This window comes from Thamnophis elegans, chromosome Z (assembly GCF_009769535.1).
Source record: "Thamnophis elegans isolate rThaEle1 chromosome Z, rThaEle1.pri, whole genome shotgun sequence".
Classification (NCBI taxonomy): domain Eukaryota; kingdom Metazoa; phylum Chordata; class Lepidosauria; order Squamata; family Colubridae; genus Thamnophis; species Thamnophis elegans.
The window spans coordinates 132,592,786-132,615,441 of NC_045558.1; the positions used below are offsets into that span (position 1 = coordinate 132,592,786).

General features: G+C 44.1%; 1 protein-coding gene across 1 annotated transcript in view; it reads right to left on the bottom strand.

The window, feature by feature from the left end:
• FIS1 (fission, mitochondrial 1) overlaps nt 1–5,220 on the bottom strand; it is a 30,509-nt gene extending 25,289 nt beyond the window's left edge. Inside the window, exon 1 of the mRNA XM_032237649.1 lies at nt 5,123–5,220. Within this exon, the coding sequence (XP_032093540.1) occupies nt 5,123–5,167 (45 nt within the window). The 5' untranslated portion in view covers nt 5,168–5,220. The remainder of the gene's footprint in view (nt 1–5,122) is intronic.
• Nucleotides 5,221–22,656: the final 17,436 nt, after the last annotated feature.

Sequence of the window (22,656 nt, forward strand, 5' to 3'; positions counted from 1 at the left end):
TGGCACGCATGGCAGAGGTGGCACGCAGAGCCTCTCTGATGGCACGCGAGCTTTCGCCCCAGTTCAGCTCCGCCGCGGATGCCTTCAACCAGCCAGCTAGTTTTTGAGTCTCTGCCGCGCATGCACAGGGGTGTGGGTCTTGCGCACATGTGGTGAGGGGTCGCATGCATGGGACGCCTGTGGGGGGGAGGATCCTATACTTTTCCTTTCATTAACTTAGATGTAAATACAATACTTACTGGGTAGTTTCTAAGCACTCCCTTAGCTCTGACGAAGCTGGAGCCCCCCCCTCCCCGGTCAAAACCTTTCATCTTCGTTTTGGTGGCATGGCTTGGTGAGTGGGTCATGTGACTGAGTGTGCGTGAGTGATGTTGGCCACACCCACTGTTACATGCCCCCATCTAGCCACACCCATCGGTAGTAAAAAAAATTGAAACCCACCCTGGTGGCATTGCTAGCTGTTTCCGGTGCATGCATGCTACAATAGAATAACAAAGTTGGAAGGGACCTTGGAGGTCTTCGTCCAACCTCCTGCCTAGGCAGGAAACACAATACCATTTCAGACAAATGGCTATGCAACATCTCATTAAAGACTTCCAGTGTTGGGGCATTCGCAACTTCCAGAGGCAACTTCTGTTCCACTGATTAATTGTTCTAACTGACAGGAAATTTCTCTTTAGTTCTAGGTTGCTTCTCTCCTTGATTAGTTTCCACCCATTGCTTCTTGTCCTACCCTCAGGTGCCGTGGAGAATAGCTTGACTCCCTTTTCTTTGTGGCAACCCCTGAGATACTGGAACACTGCTATCCTGTCTCCCCTAGTCCTTCTTTTCATTAAATTAGATGTTTAATGTGATTAAGAAGAAACCCTGAACCTCACAGGAAGAAATCCAGGTGACTTTCAAATGTCTTCTGGGCACTATGAAATGACATTGCTTTTGACCCCTAACAGTGACACATGTATTTATTATTTTCATTTGGTTGCTAGTGAACTCATGAGATCTTCAATTTATTTTGCATGGTTCAATTCGTGAACACCCACCCCTAGCCTGGCTTGCATGAGCTTTGGGCTGACATGCGTGCACACAGGCACACAGCTCAACATGTGCAAGTTGAGCTGTGCATGGGTGCAGGCAGGCCTGCTCTTGCGTAGCCCAGTTCCCCTCTTCCCCCGCTAGCCCAGCCAGGCCACCAAGTAACAAAGATTGGGCGCCACTGCAATAAGGTACATATTCTCAGGCAGTGTTGGTGAACTTTTTCTGCACCAAGTGCCAAAATGGGAGCATGCGTGTGTGAGGGTGTGGGGGAAAACCAGAAGAACAATGCTGTCTGTTCTCCCGGTTTCTGGTGTGAATGCATGTGCCGGAACCCGGAAGAGCATTGGGCGACAGCTGGCGTGCTCAGAGAGATAGCTCCGCGTGCCACTTCTGGCACACAGGTCATTGATTAGGCATCAGTTGCCTAGTTGCCCCAGTCCTGTCAATGAGGAAAAATTCAACAATAAATTGGCAGTTTGGCCCTAACTCCTTTGCAACAGGTAGGAAGGAGATGGCAGCCATGCAGAAGTTTCACCCATATAATTAAGCAGTTAGCAACTTCTGTCTAGCAGGGATGATTGAAGGAACCAAACACGGCTCGGAAATACTTTTTCAATTGCACCATGCTGAAATTCAAGAGCCAAGAGAATTTGGACATCGTTTTTTGCACCATACCTGCCACGTATACATTATGGTGTAATCTCAACCATTACAGCAGTGTTTTTCAACCACTGTGCCGCGGCACACTAGTGTGCCGTGACATAGTGTAAGGTGTGCCGTGGGAGAATTACTTTATATATAGTCAATATAGGCACAGAGTTAATTTTTTTTAACATTTTCTAATGGTGGTGTGCCGCGTGATTTTTTTCATGAAAAAAGTGTGCCTTTGCACAAAAAAGGTTGAAAAACACTGCATTAGAGGGATGTGTTTAGTTTTAATGATGTGGGGATATAAAGTTGTTAGAAAGTAGACTTGCTACAAAAATCATATAGGTATCTATTTACAGTTGTTAGTTTTTCACCAATTCATTTCTAACTTCATCCAAAGGGATATTTTATTTGCTCCTTTATCATTTGATTATTTAATAAGGTAAAATGCATTGTGTCCCCATTTCTGTTTTCCGATGTATCTATTTGTTTGGCTCTTTTCTCTTTTGATCTGCTTGTTTTATCTTTATCATCATTAATTTTTAAACATCTTACATAAAGCTTTTACTTAGAGATGAGAAATAATAATAATAAAAAACAGGCATTTAAAGATCAGTGTAACTATCCCAGCACAGTATTTCTAGCCTAGCCTCAGCTTGACAATTTTGATGCAAAAGGAAGAATCCCTTGTCCATCTCCACTTGCTTAAAATGCATTTTTTTCTTTTTCTACCGTTTCCCTGAAAAATAAGACCTCCCCGGATAATAAGCCCAATTGAGCTTTTGAGCGCATGCGCTTAAATAAGTCGGAAAATATTGCGGCACAGCAGCAGCCATGAGGTGACCATGCTCGCTACCTCCTGCACCTCAAAAATAATAAGACCTCCCCCGAAAATAAGGCAAGGTGCTTATTTCAGGGGTCAAAAGAAAATAAGATCGCGTCTTATTTTCGGGGGAACACGGTAGTTCCAGGCTGGGGGGGGGGGGGGGGGACAGGTTTGATCAGGGAAATGTAAGACACTGACCTTTGCTGAAGAGGTTGCTAGTTCAGGTAGTCCTTGAGTTATGACCACAATTGAGCCCAACATTTATGTTCCTAAGTGAAACGCTTGTTAAGTGAGTTCTGCCCCATTTTACAACTTTTCTTGCCACGGTTGTTAAGTGAACCATTGCATTTAGTAGGTTAGTAACACGGTCGTTAAGTGAATCTGGCTTCCCCATTGATTTTGCTTCTCAAAAGGTAACAAAAAGTGACCCCCTGGAACACTGCAACTGTCATAAATATGAACCCATTGCCAAGCGCCTGAATTTTGATCACATGACCATGGGGATGCTGGAAAGGTCGTAAGTGTGAGAAATGGTCGTAAGTGTGAAAAAAGGTCACAAGTTTACTTTTTTCAGTGCTGTTGTCATTTTGAATGGTCACTAAATAAACTGTTGTAAGTTGAGGACCGTCTGTATTTTGTATGTTTGCCGCCTTGAGTTGTTTACAGAGAAATAAAGGTGGGATTAAAACCCAATAAATAAATAAATGGAATAAATTAATATGCTTAAGAGTATTAATATTAAATAAATTAATATGCTTAAGAGTCTATTCTGTCCTTCCTACAAGTTGTAAAGGATTTAGGGCCAGCCCCTCAATTCACATCAGATTTCTTCTCACTTATCGCACCCGTACAGCAAGAATATATTAAAATAAAATATATTAATATAATTAGGATATATCCCATGCTTTCTTGCACAGCAAACACAAATGGTACCCAGTGGGAAATACAGGTAGTCCTCGACCTACGACCACAATTGAGCTCAAAACTTTTATTGCTAAGCGAGACAGTTGTGAATTTTGGTCCATTTTATGACCTTTCTTCCCATGGTTGTTAATCGCTATTAAATTACTAACACAGTTGTTAAGCGAATCTCGCTTTTCCATTGACTTTGCTTGCCAAAAGGTCACAAAAAGTGTTCGCATGGCCTCAGTAACACCGCAAGTGTCATTAAATATGAGTCAGTTGCCAAGCACCTGGATTTTGATCATGGGAACACGGGGACGCTGCAGTGGTCGTTAAGTGTGAAAAATGGTGGTGCCACTTTTTGCTCTGCTGTCTTAACTTTGAACGGTCACTAAATGACCTGTTGTAAGACGAGGCCTACTTGTAAATCAAAATGGAAGGAAGAGGAGGAGGAGGAGAAAGAGGAGGAGGAGGAGAGGAAGAAGAAAAAGAAGAAGAAGAAGAAGAAGGGAGGAGGAGGAGAGGAAGAAGAAAAAGAAGAAGAGGAGGAGGAGGAGGAGGAATTCAACAGAAAGGAATAAAGGACATTTGCAAGCCTTATAAGGTTAGGCAAAGAGACACCCATGAGGACATCTAGTCGAGTCTAATGACAAACCGAGCAAGATAGCCCTGCTGGAACTTTTGAAAATAATACCTTTTAAACATTTATATTTTATTGTGCTTTATTAATGTAGAAGAAACGCTAACATATATTTCTAGCCCATTTACATCACATCCTGGATATCAATTGTTCCAATTCTGCCCTCAAAACGACGCTATAGGGCACTGCACCCCAGAACACCTAGACACAAGGACAGTTCCCCCCCTCCCCCGAATGCCATCACTCTGCTAAGCAACTAATTCCCACAGCACGGTCAAAGTATTACTAATATTGTATTACTATTATTCTTCTCAGCCTTCCTAGTACCTAGCTCTTCGCACTTATGACTATAACCATGTTGCTTGTATCCTTACAATTTATATTGTTTCTATTTGTTTCCTAGTACAATGATAGCTTTTTAATAACCTTGACTATTACTGTGGTATCTTTTTATTCTTGATGAATGTATTTTATTCTCCTTATGTACATTGAGAGCATATGCACCAAAGACAAATTCCTTGCTGGTCCAATCACACTTGGCCAATAAAGAATTTTATTCTATATTCTATATTCCCATTCCCCATTCCATTCCATTCTCCTATCCTATCCTATTCCATTCCCATTCCATCCATTCTATTCTTCTATTCTATTCTATCCTATTCCAATCCATTCCATTCTCCATCCTATCCCTATCCCATTCCATTCTAGTCTCCTATCCTATCCTATTCCTATCCCATTCCCAACTCATCCCATTCTATTCTTCTATCCTATCCTATTCCTATCCCATTCCCAATTCAATTCCATTCCATTTTATTCTTTTATACTATCCTATGTTATCCCAATTCCCAATCCAATCCCATCCCATCCCATTTATGATATACGTTAAATAAATAGCCCTCCTGGACCCCAAGCCCAAAATTTCCCCCGGGAGGGAGTGGCTGGAAAAAGACACCTAACATTCCACCCCCCACTCCCCTCGTTTTCTATCTTAGCAACCAAAGGTAGCCCGCTCCTGAACTCGGAGACTTCCCTCGGCCACGCTGGTTCAGGACCAGGCAGGGGTCACTCACTTTTAGGTCCTCCGACGCCACCACTTCGCTCAGGACCGACTCCATCACGCCCAAACCCGGAAGCGGCCGCGAGACGGAAGCGGAAACCCTACCTAGAGTCTCTCCAACCCCTCATCTCTATGGTAAGCCTTTCGCGCCGCCTATTCGAGCCTCCGGGGTTTTCCAGCCACGCGTGCCTATAGCGACGCGGCCGACTTCGGTGGGAAAAGCCGGAAGTTGGTTGAGAGACGGCTTTCTTGCTGCTATGGCAACGCCAGTGCCAACCGCCTAATGACTAAGGCAGCCTCCCTTACGCTAAGACTTCAGCTCCCATCAGCCTCTGCGGCTCGGACAGTATCTATTAAGTATAATCTTTATTGTCATTGTACTTAAATACAACGAAATTGGTTATTGCGAACTTCATGGGAGAAATAAAGTGGTCCCTGGCTCTCGCTGTTTGGGGAATGGGCCAAAGGGGAGCGCAAGGCAGCCTGGCTAGATGGAAGGACATATTATGGGATGGACAGATAGAGACCGGATTTCCCGCAAAGGTTTAAACCGCAAATTAGGGAATAAACCATCGTAGGTTGAGATTGTGTAATGTGCTAAGCCAAAGGTTCTCAACCTTGGCCACCTAAAGAGGTGTGGTGGACCTCAGTCAGCCATGCTGGGAGGGGAATTCTGGGAGCTGAAGTCCACGCTTCTCCAAATCACCAAGGTGGAGAAACACTGTAATAAGCCATGAATCATGGTTTACAAAGCATGGTGGCTGTGGAATTCTGGGAGTTTTAAGTCCACACCTCTTCAAGTGACCACAGTTGAGAAACACTGTAGTAAGCCATGAATCATGGTTTACAAAGCATGCCGGCTGTGGAATTCTTTAAGTGGCTACGGTTGAGAAACACTAGTAAGCAAGGAATCGTGGTTTACAAAGCACGGTGGCTGTGGAATTCTGGGAGTTGAAGTCCACGCCTCTTCAAGTGACCACAGTTGAGAAACACTGTAGTAAGCCATGAATCATGGTTTACAAAGCATGCCGGCTGTGGAATTCTTTAAGTGGCTACGGTTGAGAAACAGTAGTAAGCCATGAATCATGGTTTACAAAGCATGGTAGCTGTGGAATTTTGGGAGTTGAAGTCCATGCCTTTTCAAGTGGCCACAGTTGAGAAACACAGTAGTAAGCCATGAATCATGGTTTACAAAGCATGCCGGCTGTGGAATTCTGGGAGTTGAAGTCCACGCCTCTTCAAGTGGCTACAGTTGAGAAACACTGTAGTAAGTCATGAATCATGGTTTACAAAGCATGCTGGCTGTGGAATTCTGGGAGTTGAAGTCTATGCTTCTTTAAGTGGCTACGGTTGAGAAACATCAGTAAGCCAGGAATCATGGTTTACAAAGCATGGTAGCTATGGAATTCTGGGAGTTGAAGTCCACGCCTCTTCAAGTGGCTACGGTTGAGAAACACTAGTAAGCAAGGAATCGTGGTTTACAAAGCATGGTAGCTGTGGAATTCTGGGAGTTGAAGTCTACAATTCATTAAGTGGCCACGGTTGAGAAACACTCTAGTAAGCCATGAATCATGGTTTACAAAGCATGCCGGCTGTGGAATTCTGGGAGTTGAAGTCCACGCTTCTCCAAGTGGCCATGGTTGAGAAACACTGTAGTAAGCCTTGAATCATGGTTTCCAAAGCTTGCCGGCTGTGGAATTCTGGGAGTTAAAGTCCAGGCCTCTACAAGTGGCTATGGTTGAGAAACACTGTAGTAAGTAATGAATCATGTTTTACAAAGCATGCCAGCTGTGGAATTCTGGGAGTTGAAGTCCACGCTTCTTAAAGTGACCAAGGTGGAGAAACACTGTAGTAAGCCATGAATCATGGTTTACAAAGCATGCCAGCTATGGAATTCTTGGAGTCAAAGTCCACATCTCTTAAAAGATGCTGAGGTTCAGGAGCACTGCGTTTCTGTAACAGGAAGATTACTTGTAGAATGGAGAAATGATCCTAAATTTAGTCTAATAGATCCTAAGTCTTTGCAGCAATAGAGAATCCAGCTAGTCCTTGACTTACAACATTTAGTGACCGTTCAAAGTTACAACGGCACTGAAAAAAAGTGACGTGACCATTTTTCTTAACGACCGTTGCAGCAACTCCGTGGTCATTTGATCAAAATTCAGACGCTTGGCAACTGACTCGTGTTTATGACGGTTTCAAAGTCTTGGGGGTCGTGCAATCCCTTTTTGCGACCTTCCGACAAGAAAAGTCAATGCGGAAGCCAGATTCACTGATCAACCATGTGACTAACTTAACAACCGCAAGTGGTCCGCTTAACAACTGTGGCAAGAAAGGACGTAAAGTGGGGCAAAACTCACTTAACCAACGTTTCACTTAGCAAAAGGAATGCTGGGCTCAATTGTGGTCTTAACTCGAGAACTCTCTGTAAAAAAATTAAAACGTGGCCATTTGCTTTGCTTTACATACTAAGGATGGCATTTGCTTGTCGGTGAGCAATAAAGTTAATGTCTTCCGGATTCTTCCTCTCCAGCTTCACTTCCTTTCTAGGACAGGATTTGAGGTATGAATAAGTAGCTAGCTAAGAAGCTAAAGACAAAAAAAAACAAACAAACCTGGAATAGGTTTAACTAGGGCAGAGATTAACCATTTTCTCCTCGCATGCCAAAAGCTACACACCTATAATGCAATGGGCACGACACACACACACCACAGGCCCCGCCTCCTGCACATGCGCACAGGACGCCCCCCGCAAATAAACAAGCGATTCCCTCTCCCAGCCCGTTTTGGGTCTAGCATCCCTGAAGCCTCCTGGGACCAAAAACGGGGCACGGAGGGGGGCATTGCTCCCCCCGCCCCAGTGCATGCGTGCATGACCCCACCGCCCCCTTGCGCATAAAAAATCCTAAAAACCTAAAAACCAGCTGGCTAGCGGGAGGCGCACGCGCATGTAAAGTGGAGCTGAGCTAGACAATGGCTTGCGTGCCTGCAGAGAGGGCTCCGCACAGCTGTGGCACATGTGCACGGGTGGGGTTCTTGCCAGTTTTAACCTCTTCTCTAGAAGAGGTTCCACAAATCTACAGTTTAGAACCGGTTCCAGCTCTCTTCCCCGCCGGTCCGCACATCATCAAGATGAAGAGTGAGAGGAGGAATTCTGGGAGTTGAAGTCCACAAGTCTTAAAGCTGTCAAGTTTGAACACCCCTGTTTTTTTTTCTAAAGGGTTAGTGGTGCAAGGGTCTTGTAACTTGGCAGCTTTAAGACTTGCGTGCTTCAAATGCCAGAGTTTCTGAGCCAACATTTTGGTTGCTAAGCAAGAGCGTTGTTAAGTGAGTTTCACCACATTTTACAAGTTGGCCACCCCCACCCAGTCACATGGCTGCCAAGCCACTCCCACTTGGTCATATGGCTGGCAAGCCACTCCCACCCGGTCACATGGCTGGCAAACCACTCCCACTCAGTCACATGGCCAGCAAGCTACTCCCAACCAGTCACATGGCCAGCAAGCCACTCCCACAAAGCAGGCTACACCTACAGAAGAGGTTCTAAAAAAATTTGAAACCCACCACTGACCGGGAGCCATAGGTTTCGAACGCCCTGCCGCTGTGTCCGACATAGGGCATAGCTTTTGCCCGCTTGCCTCACCAGCCATTAACTTTACTGCACGTCACTGATCTGGGTTCAATTCCAAGTGGGGGAGCAAGACACTGGAAACAATGGTGGCTGTTTGAAAAAATGTTTTTTATGGTGGACAGGATCTCCCGGTTTGAGATCCTGGGCAAAAAGCCACATGGGTGAGAGATAGAGATAGATTTATACCCTCTGTTTGGGCTTTGAATTTGAGCTTGTATTCTGATTGATGGTCAGATTCCCATGGGGCCATGCAGGGGTAACTCTGTAGGTTGTCTTTGAGTCCCAGGCTTGGTTGACTCTTGCTAGGTGATGATGTAATGAAAGAGCTTTGGGCAATTCCTACTATGGCTCTGCCTGAAGGAGGTAGATCTTTGTTATGTAGAATAGGCTGGCCCAGGCCTTAGTGGCCCATTGACAAAGGTGGTGGGAGGAGGGGTGGCTGAGTTTCTGCCTCCCTTTTAGGGGAAATATTCTGCCCTTTTAATATTTCTTAAAATATCTCATTTTCCTAGGAGAGGGATGAGTGTTAACATGCAAATACAGCCAATTGTTATTTAGTCAATAAATCACTGTGAAACAAAACCATTGTTCAATCTGTGAATCTGGTTACTGTGTTACAACTAAATTATTATACTTTATTCATTAAATATGAAACTCAGTCAACTGAACATTTAAAAATACAATACAAATATTATTATTATTATTTGGTTAATCCTTGGTGAGATTCACAGCCTTTGGGGCTGGTTGGTAGCTCAACAGCTTGAATCCTAACCAAGGACCTAGGAACTGTTAAGGTAATGTCGGAGGATATAAGCTGTTCCAAGTGGGGTGGTTTTTTGTAGAATCAGAATGTTCAAGTCTGATAAATTTAGAATTTCCAAATAGCGAGGTAGCCCTTTAGGTATTGCTCCAAGGGCTCCAATTACAATCGGGACAACATTTGATTTCTTTTTCCACAGTCGCTCAACCTCAATTTGCAAGTCCCGGTACTTGGTGATTTTTTCTTGCTGTTTATCTTCAATTCGTGCAACACCCGACATTGCAATGTTATTGTTATTATTATTGTTATTATTCGCAACAACAGAATTGTATCACAGCGGCCAGTTGTTTCACCGGATTTGGCATTGATTACTAGTCAGGCCCCACCCAGGGGCCTAGGACGTCGTAACGTATTTTTGTAATATGCGTGCAGATCCAAGCAGTGCGGCTTTTTGCATTTGACTGATGGTGATTTTGTCGATTTTTAACTGTTTTAAATGTAATTCCAGTGCTTTTGGAATAGCACCCAGTGTGCCAATTACCACTGGAATTACCACTGCTGGTTTTATTATTGTTATTATTATTGTTATTATTGTTGTTATTGTTATTGTTATTATTATTGTTATTATTTTTATTGTTATTGTTATTGTTACTACTACTGCTGCTGCTGCTGCTACTACTACTACTACTACTACTACTACTACTACTACTACTGGGAGTCCTTGACTTACAATCATTTGTTTAGTGACTATTTGAAATCCAAAAGGTGCTATTTCAAGGAAGTCCCGTTGCCTCTTGAAAAAGCACTTTTTGGGACAATCATGACCGGGATGACTGAGAATCTCCATAGACATTTTTATTTTTTATTATTTATTTATTTATTTATTCATTCATTCATTCATTCATTCATTCATTCATTTATTCATTCATTTAAATTTGTCAACAAGTACAAGGAAACAAGTCGGGAAAACACATGAAAAAATGGCACAAATAAATGGATAAAAATAAGCAAAACGTAGCCATAAACACATGAAATGAGTACATATAGATGGGCACAGTAGGACAGGGGCGGTAGCAGAGGTGGGTTCCTAACCAGTTCGCACCAGTTCGGTAGAACCGGTTCGTCAAATCTACCGAACCGGTTAGAAGAGGTTCCACCAGTGGACCCGGAAAGCATGCCACACCTACAGAAGAGGTTCCAAAATTTTTTGAGACCCACCACTGGATGGTAGGCACACTGGTGCGCTTATGCACGCCCCCTTAGGAACCTCTTAAGAAATGCATAAAGTCCCCTGGGAGACAGGTTTCAAGGTTTATTAACATTTGTATGCCGCCCACTCCCTAGAGACTCTGGGTGGCTTACAGATAAAACAGGGGACATATAAAAAAAATTTAAAAAGAAAACAATCATTAAAATTACACAACATGCATACAGCTTAGAGTGGGGCTGGATAAAATCAACAGCCCCCAGGCCTGCCGGAACAGCCAGGTCTTAGTAGCTTTACGGAAGGCCGGAAGGGTAGTAAGGGTCCGGATCACTACGGGGAGATCGTTCCATAGGGCCGGAGCAGCTACAGAGAAGGCCCTCCCCCGGAGAGCCACCAACCGACATTGACCGGCCGATGGCACCCGGAAGAGGCCCAATCTGTGTGATCTAATTGGGAGGTAAATGGCAGGAAGCGGACTCTCAGGTAGCCAGGTCCTAAACCATGTAGGGCTTTAAAAGTAACAACCAGCACTTTGAAGCGTGTCTGGAGACCAATGGGGAGCCAGTGCAGCTCACGGAGGATAGGTGTAACATGGGTGTACCTAGGCACTCCCACTATCGCTCGCGCGGCTGCATTCTGGACCAACTGCAGTCTTCGAACACTCTTCAAGGGCAGCCCCATGTAGAGCGTGTTACAGTAATCCAGTCTTGAGGTGACGAGGGCTTAAGGTAAAAGCTTAAGGTAAAAGGTACAAAGGTTAGAGGAACTAACAACAGGATGGGGTAGGATGTTCCACACATTTACTATTGCTGAAATCGTTTCTCCTGCAACCAAGATTAGAAACGATTGCATTTAGTTTGCATCTATTGATAGCCCTTGTGTTATTGCAGTTGAAATAAAAACAGTCATTAACAGGTAGGACGTTATGGCAGATTATCTTGTGCACGAAACTCAGCTCGGAATGTAGACGGCATAGTTCAAAGTTATCCAGGCCTAAAATTTCAAGCCTGGTTGTATTGACCGTTTGAAGTGTCAACAAGCACTGAAAAAAAACTGTCTGGTTTTCACATTTTAAGACTTTTGCAGCCTCCCTGTGGTCACATGATCAAAAGTTGGTGCTTGGCCACTGGCATATATTTATGACAGTTGTACTGTCCCGGTATAATGTGGTCACCTTTTGTATCTTCTTAGCCGACTTCTAACAAGCCAAAGACAATTTGAGAAGCCGGATTCTCTTTAAAAATGGCATGATTCCCTTGGCAATTTAAGTGATTCGCTTAACAACTGTGGCCAAAAAGGTCATATACGGGGCAAAATTTACTTAACAACTGTCTCACTTAGCAATAGAAATGTGAGGCTCAATTAGAATAACAGAGTTGGAAGGATTAACAGATTGACCGATTAACAGAGTTGGAAGGGACCTTATAGGTCATCTAGTCCAACCCTCTGCTTAGGCAGGAAACCCTATACCAGTGATGGTGAACCTTTTTTGGCTTGCGTGCCTTAAGTGGGAGGAGCACCGGGGGGGGGATGTGCAGGCGTGCCGCACCCATAATGCAATGCGCGACCCCCCAGTGCACATGCACGCACTACAGGCACGGCCCCCCATTTTTGCATACTTTTTTCGCCCTCCCCAGGCTCCAGAGGCTTTATAGGAGCCTGGGGAGAGTGAAAACAGCCTCCCCCGCCCTCCCGGAAGCCCTCTGGAGGATTCAGAGAAGCTTCCCTGAAGCCTCCGAAGCAGTCAAAACGACCCTCCGAGCAAACTGGAAGTCAACTGGGATTCAGCAAAGTAGGGAAAAAATGCTGTTGCTTTAAATCAGAACTGAACGTGCCTGGCTGTGGAATTCTGAGAGTTGGAGTCCACAAGTCTTAATGCTGCAAACTTCTAAATTGAAACCTGCTTTAAATTGAAAAAGGAAGTTTGCAAAGTGACATTCAGCAGTTTGTTTCTGGGTCAATTGAACAAACTGGATAAAAGATAGGATTTTTATATGGTTCTATGTTTTTGAATTTTGGGGTTTGTGCAATATGGGCTTTGTGTTTCTAAAAGGGTTTGGATCATTCCCTGCTTGCGAATGGAGCCAAACTTTCTATAGAATCATTATTTCATTATCTATATGGTAGGCATGTAAAATGAGCCTTTCTGGAAGTAATATTTTATTTTGGGGGGGTTGGTTGCTTCCCACAGACAGAAGGGAGAAAGGAAGGAAGGAAGGAAGGAAGGAAGAAAGAAGAAACGAAAAGAGCACAGCAATTTAGGGCTAGAAGGCTATTCAGAGGTCATCAAGTCCACCTTACATTGTCTGGATTATTTCGGTGCCTCTAACAGAGAGGAAAATCGCCAGAAAGGAGAAGGAGTTTACTAGGACAAGGCTGCAATGCAGAAGAAGGCAGGATAGTCCTTGACTTATGACTACAATTGAGCCCAAAATTTTGATTGCTAAGCAAGAGTGTTGTTAAGTGAGCTTCACCACATTTTACCCAATCCATGACATCTCCTGGTGAATGACATCAAGTTGGCCATGCCCACCCAGTCACATAACCTCCAAACCACACCCACAGAATAGGTAGTAAAGTTTTTTGAAACCCACCATTGGTCTATACTATTGCCATTGCTATTAGCAAGAGAGTGACTCTCAAGATTTAAATGCTATTAGAAAATGTAAGTCCCCCCCCCTCCATCAGTGTTTAATCCTAGTTCTTTGACATTGGGATTGCAGTGAGCCAAGATAGGAAAACATGACAATCATAGATTTGAAGCAGGTATTAACATGGTTTGGCCTGAAGAACAATATCTTCCTTATAGACAAGGACAAGTGGGGGACAAGGAGAAAAGGCAGGGTTTGGGGATGCTTCTAGTACTTCTCCACAACTGCAAAACAATTATTTTTCTAAAAGCTCTGTGTGTGTGTGTGTGTGTGTGTGTGTGTGTGTGTGTGTGTGTGTGTGTGTTCCAGCATAACTCTGGAACGCCTTGAGCAATTTCAACCAAACTTGGTACACAGATGACTTGCCCTCTGGAAACAAATACTGTGAGGTAAGATACTCCAAACAACCCTCGAGGTGTGTGTTTTGTTAATATGCAGCCTTTTGTGCCCTAAAATGGCTTCTACTGTCCCCCCGTAAAATGATTTCTACTGTACAGCGCAGTGGAGTTGCCATGGTAATGGCTTCACAGTACAAGGGAGCTCCCTCTGGTAAGGGGGAAAACCCAACATTCAAAATTACATTTGGTCCAGCCATTTCCCCCTTATAAATACTGTAAATACCGGGGCAACGCCAGGTTATCAACTACTTCCTGAATAAAAAAGAAAAGCTCTTGAAAGAAGTGTTTGTTTGCTGTAGTGGTGTGGTGTTTTTTTTTTTTAACACAAGTTGGCAATGTGTAACTTCGCCTTCAAACTACCCCTGTGGTTTTGTTTTTTTTTTAAATTATTTTATTATTAAATTTGCTTGCCACCCATTTTGCTGCAAAGAAACACCGGATGGTTTAACTGAATGAATCCTGAACAGATATTCCTTAGCCACAGTGTGGTTCTGGATTTGTGTGCTTCTTATATTGTCTTTTTTAAAAAAAACATAAATAAATAACAGCAAGCTGCTATCTGTTTGTCAAGCCCCGGTAAAGATATAAAAATACTGCAGCTATTTTTTTATTCGTCTTCTTTTTTTTAGTAGAAAGATGTATACAAATATACAACTGTGGCCTGCCTCTCTGTAAAAGTAAGTGAGAAAAACACTTCCGTTTCTTTTTGCTCTAAAGTTGGATAAACTTTAGAGATAGTAAGCCCTAGAGAGTTGGTTACAATCTGTTTCTTTACAGAAGCATATCATTAACCGAACAGGCATCTCGGAGCCCCCAACTCGAATACCCTGGGGGTGTGCTGTAACTCCAAAGTAACTTTGCCGACTTGAGATTTAACTTCTGCGCTCCTCCCAGGCCCCAAAATATCAGTGCGCGTTGCATAATTGCCTTGATAATACCAATTAGCCGCCAGGACCTCGGAGGGGCAAAGCTGGCGCAGGTGAAATTAGTTCGCCGCCAAAGAAAAGGGTAATTTAGCATCCTCTTGATTTCCCAGGGTGCTCCCTCTGCCCGTAGAGATCTCGGAGAAACTTTTTCGAAAAGTAAAAACAAAATAATGGATAGTGTCAACTTTGTTTGGAAAGTACTGATCGACTCAGGGAAAAAAAATGGAATGTGAAGAACCCATTGTGGAAGGCACGAAGAATTTAAGAAAAAAAATTGTCTTTTGATCAAGAGACATTTTGTGAAGGTCAACATCCATCAAGGCAGCTGTCAGCGTTCCAAATATCATGCAGAATTAAATCAAGAGTCCAAGGCAGAGCTATCCTTAAAGTTCCAATTTAATAAAACAGACATGTTGGCATCATCCTATGGAATCCAAATTCTAAAACTTCCTGGGATTCCACCCAGTTAAAAGTTCATGATCTTGTCCCCACACCCACAAACCCATCAGATGGTCCAATCTTCTTCCATCTCCTCTCAGCTGGTTGCGGTCAGGTGCAAAGGTGCGGAGACAAAGAATAACCTTGAGCGTCTAGAAAGGAATTTTTTATTTTGAAAACAACACACTCTACCCCTTGCTATTCCCCCCCCCCCTAATGAATATGCATACTACAGATGAAGCTAGAAGAGAATGTGTGGCAGGCCAAAGATTCTTAAAGAAATCGCTGCAGGCCTTAACAGAGTTGGAAGGGACCTTGTAGAGCCAAGGTGGCGCAGTGGTTAAATGCAGCACTGCAGGCTACTGCTAGATCAGCAGGTCAGCGGTTCAAATCTCACTGGCTCAGGGTTGACTCAGCCTTCCATCCTTCCGAGGTGGGTAAAATGAGGACCCAGATTGTTGGGGGCAATATGCTGACTCTCTGTAAACCGCTTAGAGAGGCCTGAAAAGGCCTATGAAGCGGTATATAAGTCTACTGCTATTGCTATTGCTATTGTAGGTCATCTAAGCCACCACCCCCAACCAAGCAGGAGACCCTACACCATTTCTGATGGCAGTCCAGACTCTTCTTGAAAGCTTCCAGTGATGAAGCTCCCACAGCTGTTGACCCCAAAATATGGGCCAGCCCCACCCAGAATGGAGTGCATGATGGGTTTTTTAAATCTATCTTTTCTTTCCTCTTTTTTTTTTTTTTTTTTTTTGATTTACTGTATTGTTAGCCGCCCGGAGTCCCACGGGATTGGGCAGCATACAAATGTTATTAAACTTCAAACTTCAAACAACTTCTAAAGGGAAGATGTTCCATTGGTTGATTGCTCTGCCAGGAAATTTATTCTTATTTCCAGGTTGAATCTCTCCTTGATCAGTTTCCATACATTGTTCCTTGTCTGCCCTCTGGGTGCTTTGGAAAATAGCTTGGCTCCCCCCCCCCCCCCTCCGCTCTTTGCTGTTGTTGTTAGTTGCGAAGTCGTGCCGGCCCATCGCAAACACATGGACAATGTTCCTCCAGGCCTTCCTGTCCTCTACCATCCTCTGTGGAGTCCATTTAAGCTCACGCTTACTGCTTCAATGACTCCATCCAACCACCTCATTCTCTGTTGTCCCCTTCTTCTTTTGCCCTCCATCGTTCCCAGCATTAGGTTCTTCTCCAGTGGGTCCTTCCTTCTCATTAGGGGGCCTAAGAATTCGAGTTTCATCTTCAAGATCTGGCCTTCTAAAGAGAAATCAGGGTTGATCTCCTACAGGACTGACCAGTTTGATCACCTTGCAGCCCAAGGGACTGGCAGGAGTCTTCTCCAGCACCAGAGTTCAAAGGCCTCAATTCTTTGGCTCTCTTTCTTATGGTCCAACTTTCACAGCCATCCATTGCAACTGGGAAAACCATCGCCTTGACAACCCCTCAAATATTGGAAGACTGCTACCATGTCTCCCCTGGTCCTTCTCTTCACTAGACTAGCCATAACTGCAACCGTTCTTCAAATGTTTTAGTCTCCAATCCCCTAATCATCCTGGTTACTCTTCTCTGCACTCTTTCTAGAGTCTCAACATCTTTTTTTATAGTGTGGTAACCAAAACTGGATACAGGATTCTAGGTGTGGTCTAGACACATCTTCAAAATTTTGAGCTTTATCCACTGGCCTCAGAGGTGGGTTCCTACCAGTTCGCACCTATTCGGTAGAACCGGTTCGTCAAATCTACCGAACCGGTTAGACGAGGTTCCACCAGTGGACCCGGAAAGCAGGCCACACCTACAAAAAAGGTTCCAAAATTTTTTGAAACCCACCACTGACTGACACACACACACACACACAGAGAGAGAGAGAGAGAGAGAGAGAGAGAGAGACTGACACAGAGAGAGAGAGAGAGAAAGAGAAAGAAAGGAAGAAATAAATAAATAAAAAAGAGAAAAAGAGTGAGAGAGATATGAAAGAAAAAAAGAAAAAAGGGACAGAGAGACAAAAGGAAGGAAAGAGAGGGGAGAGAGAGAGAGAGAGAGAGAGAGAGAGAGAGAGAGAGAACACATGGCCGGCAAGCCATTCCCACCAGGTCATATGGCCGGCAAGCCAGTTCCACCAGGTCACATGGCTGGAAGCCACTCCCACCAGGTCACATGGCCGGCAAGCCAGTTCCACCAGGTCACATGGCTGGAAGCCACTCCCACAAAGGAGGCCACACCCAGAGTAGGTTCCCAAAAAAGTTTGAAACGCACCACTGACTGGCCTCAATATACTTTCCATCTGTGAACTGGTTTTCAGAGCCCTTTCTCTGTTTTGAACAGAATACTGGTAGCCCTCCACATACAACTCTTTGTTTAATGGCCGTTTTAAGTTACAACAGCATTGCAGAAAGTGACTTCTGACTCATTTTTCTCACTTATGACCACATGATCCCCATGATCAAGTGAACAAAATTTGGAGGCTTGGCGACTGGTTCATATTTATGAACATTGTGGTGTCATTTTGCGACCTTTTGCAACCTTCTGACGAGCAAAATCCACGGGGAAGCCAGATTTGCTTAGCAAACATGATACTAACGACTTCAGTGATTCATTTAACAACCGTGGCAAGGAAAGATTACAAAAGGGGGCAAAGCTCACTTAACAACTGCCTTCCTTTAGCAACAGAAATTTGGGACATAGATCGGGCATACAACATGTAAGCATGTTGCAATGTCCTTTCTATGTGGGAACATCTAAGAACCCCAAAATGTGACTGCTGTACTTCAAAGTCACATCCTCATTCTTCTGCCCATAATCATGTCAACAATTCAACCCATTTGGGTCCCAGACCAGTTTTCCCAACTACCTGATTTGTGGCCTTCAGTACCCAGAATTCCCCAGCCAAAAAGACCTCGACCTATGACCACAATTGAGCCCAGAAATCATTAAGTGAGGCACTTTTTAAGTGAATTTTGACCCCTTTTAAGACCTTCCTTGCCACAACAGTCAAGGGAATCACTGCAATTGATAACTTAGTAAGTTGCTTGTTGAGGGAATCTGGCTTCCCCATTGACTTTGCTTGTCAGAAGGTCGCAAAAGGTGATCCCATGATCTGGGACACAGCAATGGTCATAAATATGAGTCAGTTTCCAAGCATCCGAATTTTAAGACTGTAAAGGTCGTAATTGTGAAAAGCTGTCACAAGTCACGTTTTTCAGTGCCGTTGTAACTTTGAACAGTCCCTAAATGAACTGCTGTATGTTGAGGACTACCTGTGTGGGTATGTATGTATCTATGTATGCATGCATATATAGCTTTAGATGATAGATTATATAAATTAGATGATAGATAGATAGATAGATAGATAGATAGATAGATAGATAGATAGATAGATAGATAGATAGATAGATAGAGATAGATAGATAGATATAAATAGAGAGAGACAGAGATAAAGAGAGGTAAGTAGGTAGGTAGGTAGGTAGATAGGTAGGTAGGTAGGTAGGTAGATAGATAGATAGATAGATAGATAGATAGATAGATAGATAGATAGATAGATAGATAGATAGATAGATAGATATAAAGAGATATAGAGATAGACAGAGATATAGATATAAGATGATAGATAGATAGGTAGGTAGGTGGGTGGGTAGGTAGGTAGGTAGGTAGGTAGGTAGATAGATAGATAGATAGATAGATAGATAGACAGACAGACAGACAGACAGACAGACAGACAGACAGACAGAGATAGACATAGATAGATATAGATAGATAGATAGATAGATAGATAGATAGATAGATAGATACAGATAGATAGATAGATACAGATAGATATAGAGAGACAGAGATAGATAGATGATAGATAGATAGATAGATAGATAGATAGATAGATAGATATAGATAGGAAAATAAAGATAGATAGATGATAGATAGAGAGACAAAGATGTAGAGAGAGATATATATAGATAGATAGACATAGATAGATAGATAGATAGATAGATAGATAGATAGATAGATAGAAGATAGATAGATAGATAGATAGATAGATAGATAGATAGATAGATAGAGTTATAGATAGCATAGATAGGAAATAGATGATAGATAGATAGCATAGATAGGAGATAGATAGATAGATAGATAGATAGATAGATAGATAGATAGATAGATAGATAGATAGATAGATATAGAGATAGATTGAAAAATAAAGATAGATATTTCATTTCATTTATTGAATTTCTAGGCCGCCCAATCCTGAAGGACTCCGGGCGGCTTACAGAAATGAAAAATTATTTTAAAAAATTAAAACAATGAGACACAACAAAGTTAAGAAAAAGCACAACATACACCCAATCAGAGAGGGGCCAGACCTCAATCAAGAGGTCAACGGCCCTAGGCCTGCCGGAAAAGCCAGGTTTTAATAGCTTTGCGGAAGGTATGTGGCAGAAGACGGTCTCGTAGGTATCCAGGTCCTAGGCCATGTAGGGCTTTAAAGGTGATAACCAGCACCTTGAATTGTGCTCGAAGACCAATGGGAAGCCAGTGCAGCTCGCGGAGGATAGGTATAGTATGGGTATACTTTGGTACACCCAATATCGCTCACGCGGCTGCATTCTGGACTAATTGTAGTCTCCGAACACTTTTCAGGAGCAGCCCCAAGTAGAGCACATTACAGTAATCCAGTCTTGAGATGACGAGGACATGAGTGACTGTCTGAAGTGCCTCCCGGTCCAAATAGGGCCGCAACTGGTACACCAGGCGAACCTGGGCACAGGCCCCCCTGGTCACAGCTGACAGGTGATGTTCCAAAGTCAGCTGCGGGTCCAGGAGGACCCCCAAGTTGCGGACCCTCTCTGAGGGGAGCAAATTTTCTCCTCCCCGGCTTAAGAACGGACTAGATGGATTGTCCTTAGGGGGCAGCATCCACAGCCATTCGGTCTTGTCAGGATTGAATGCGAGTTTGTTCGCTCGCCTCCAGACCCTAACAGCTTCCAGGCACTGGCACATCACTTCCACTGCTACACTGAGTTGACACAGGGCGGACAGATACAACTGAGTGTTGTCCGCGTACTGGGGATATTTAATCCCGTGCCGGCGAATGATCTCACCCAGTGGCTTCATGTAGATGTTAAATAGGAGGGGGGACAGGACCGACCCCTGCGGCACCCCATAATTGAGGGGCCTAGGAGTTGACCTCTGTCCTCCGACCAACACCGACTGCGACCTGTCGGAGAGGTAGGAGGAGAACCACCATAAAATGGTGCCTCCCACTCCCACCTCCTCCAGCCGTCACAGAAGGATACCATGGTCGATGGTATCGATGGCCGCTGAGAGGTCAAGGAGCACAAGGACAGAGGAATGCCCTCTGCCCCTGGCCCGCCAGAGATCATCAGTCAGTGCGACCAAAGCGGTTTCAGTGGAGTAACCAGGTCTGAAACCAGACTGAAAAGGTTCTAGATAATCTGCTTCATCCAAGGTCCATTGGCATTGGAGGGCCACCACCTTCTCAACAACCTTCTCTAAAAAAGGGAGGTTGGAGACTGGACAATAGTTTTTAAAAATAGCTGGGTCCAGAGAAGGCTTCTTGAGGAGAGGTCTCACCACCGCCTCCTTCAGAGGTTGTGGAAAAGATCCCTCCGCAAGGAGGTGTTCGTAATTCTCTGGAGCCAGCCTCGTGTTACCTCCCTGCTGGTCGAAACCAGCCAGGAGGGACACAGATCCAGTAAACAGGTGGAGGCACTCATCACTCCCATGGCCTTGTCCACTTCATGAGGAGTGACAAGCTGGAACTCATTCCAGAAAGTCTGAACAAGATCCTCCCTTGGCAACTCTGCTGGTTCTGTCCAAACAGAGTCCAGGTCTGTCCGAATCTGAGTGATTTTGTCCGACAGAAACTGAACAAACTCCTCAGATCGACCCTGTAAGGCATCCCACGTTTCCCCCCCTTTCAGGAGGGAACAGGTTATCCTAAACAGGGCGGCTGGGCGAGATTCTGCGGACGCAATGAGTGGAAAAATGTGCACATTTTGCCACCCGTATCACCACTAAATAAGTCCTAATAAAGTCTCTTAGTAGTGTTCGGTCGAATTCAGAGTTGCTAGCCCTCCAGCGTCGCTCTAGGCGTCTCTTTTGGCGCTTCATCTCCCGGAGTTCCTCAGTGAACCAAGGAGCCCTCCTGGATCCACTGCCGTGGAGAAGCCGCAAAGGCGCAATCCGATCTAGGGCCCCAGTCGCCCCTGTATTCCAAGCGGCAACCAGGGACTCTGACGAATTGTGGGCAAGAGAGTCAGGTATCTCCCCAAGCTCCTTCTGAAATCCCAACGGGTCCATCAGGTGTCTGGGGCAGAACCACTTAATCGGTTCCACCTCCCTGGGGTGGGGCAGTAGCTTCCGAAAATCAAGCCTCAACAGGAAGTGACCCAACCATGACAAGGGTGAGATGTCTACTTCCCTTAGCTCAAGATCACGTCTCCACTGCTCCGAGAGAAACACTAGGTCAAGCGTGTGTCCTGCTCTATGAGTCGGACCCTGAATTACTTGGGTCAAGTCCATGGCTGTCATGGAAGCCATGAACTCCTGGGTCCCATCAGAGCGTTCGCCTAAGGACGGCAGGTTAAAGTCCCCCAGTACTAGCAGTCTGGGGAACTCAATCGCCAACCCGGGTACTGACTCCAGGAGCGCAGGCAGAGCTGTTGTGACGCAGCTAGGAGGTAGGTACGTCAACAACAAGCCCACTTGAACCCCTAGGTCCAGCTTCAAAAGAAGGGACTCACATCCCACAATCTCTGGAGCAGGGCTCCTGCGAGGAGCTAATGATCCTCGGATAATAATTGCCACTCCCCCACCCCTTTCTCTGGTGTCGTGGTTGGTGAAGCACCTGAAACCCTTCCGGGCACATTTCAGAGAGGGGGATTCCTCCCTCATGGCTATCTATCTAGATGATACATACATGATAGATGATAGATAGATAGATAGATAGATAGATAGATAGATAGATGATAGATAGATAGATAGATAGATATGGATGGATAGATAGATAGATAGATAGATAGATAGATAGATAGATAGATAGATAGATAGATAGATAGATATGGATGGATAGATAGATAGATAGATACAGAGAGAGAGACAGAGAGAGAGGACAGACAGACAGATATGATAGATAGATGATAGATAGCATAGATAGGAGATAGATAGATAGATAGATAGATAGATAGATAGATATGGATGGATAGATAGATAGATAGATAGATAGATAGATAGATAGATAGATAGATAGATAGATAGATAGATATGGATAGATAGATAGATAGATAGATAGATAGATAGATATGGATAGATAGATAGATAGATAGATAGATAGATAGATATGGATAGATAGATAGAGATAGATAGATAGATAGATGATAGATACAGAGAGAGAGAGAGAGAGAGAGAGAGGACAGACAGACAGATATGATAGATAGATGATAGATAGCATAGATAGGAGATAGATAGATAGATAGAGAGAGAGAGAGAGAGAGAGAGATAATGATAGATAGCTTA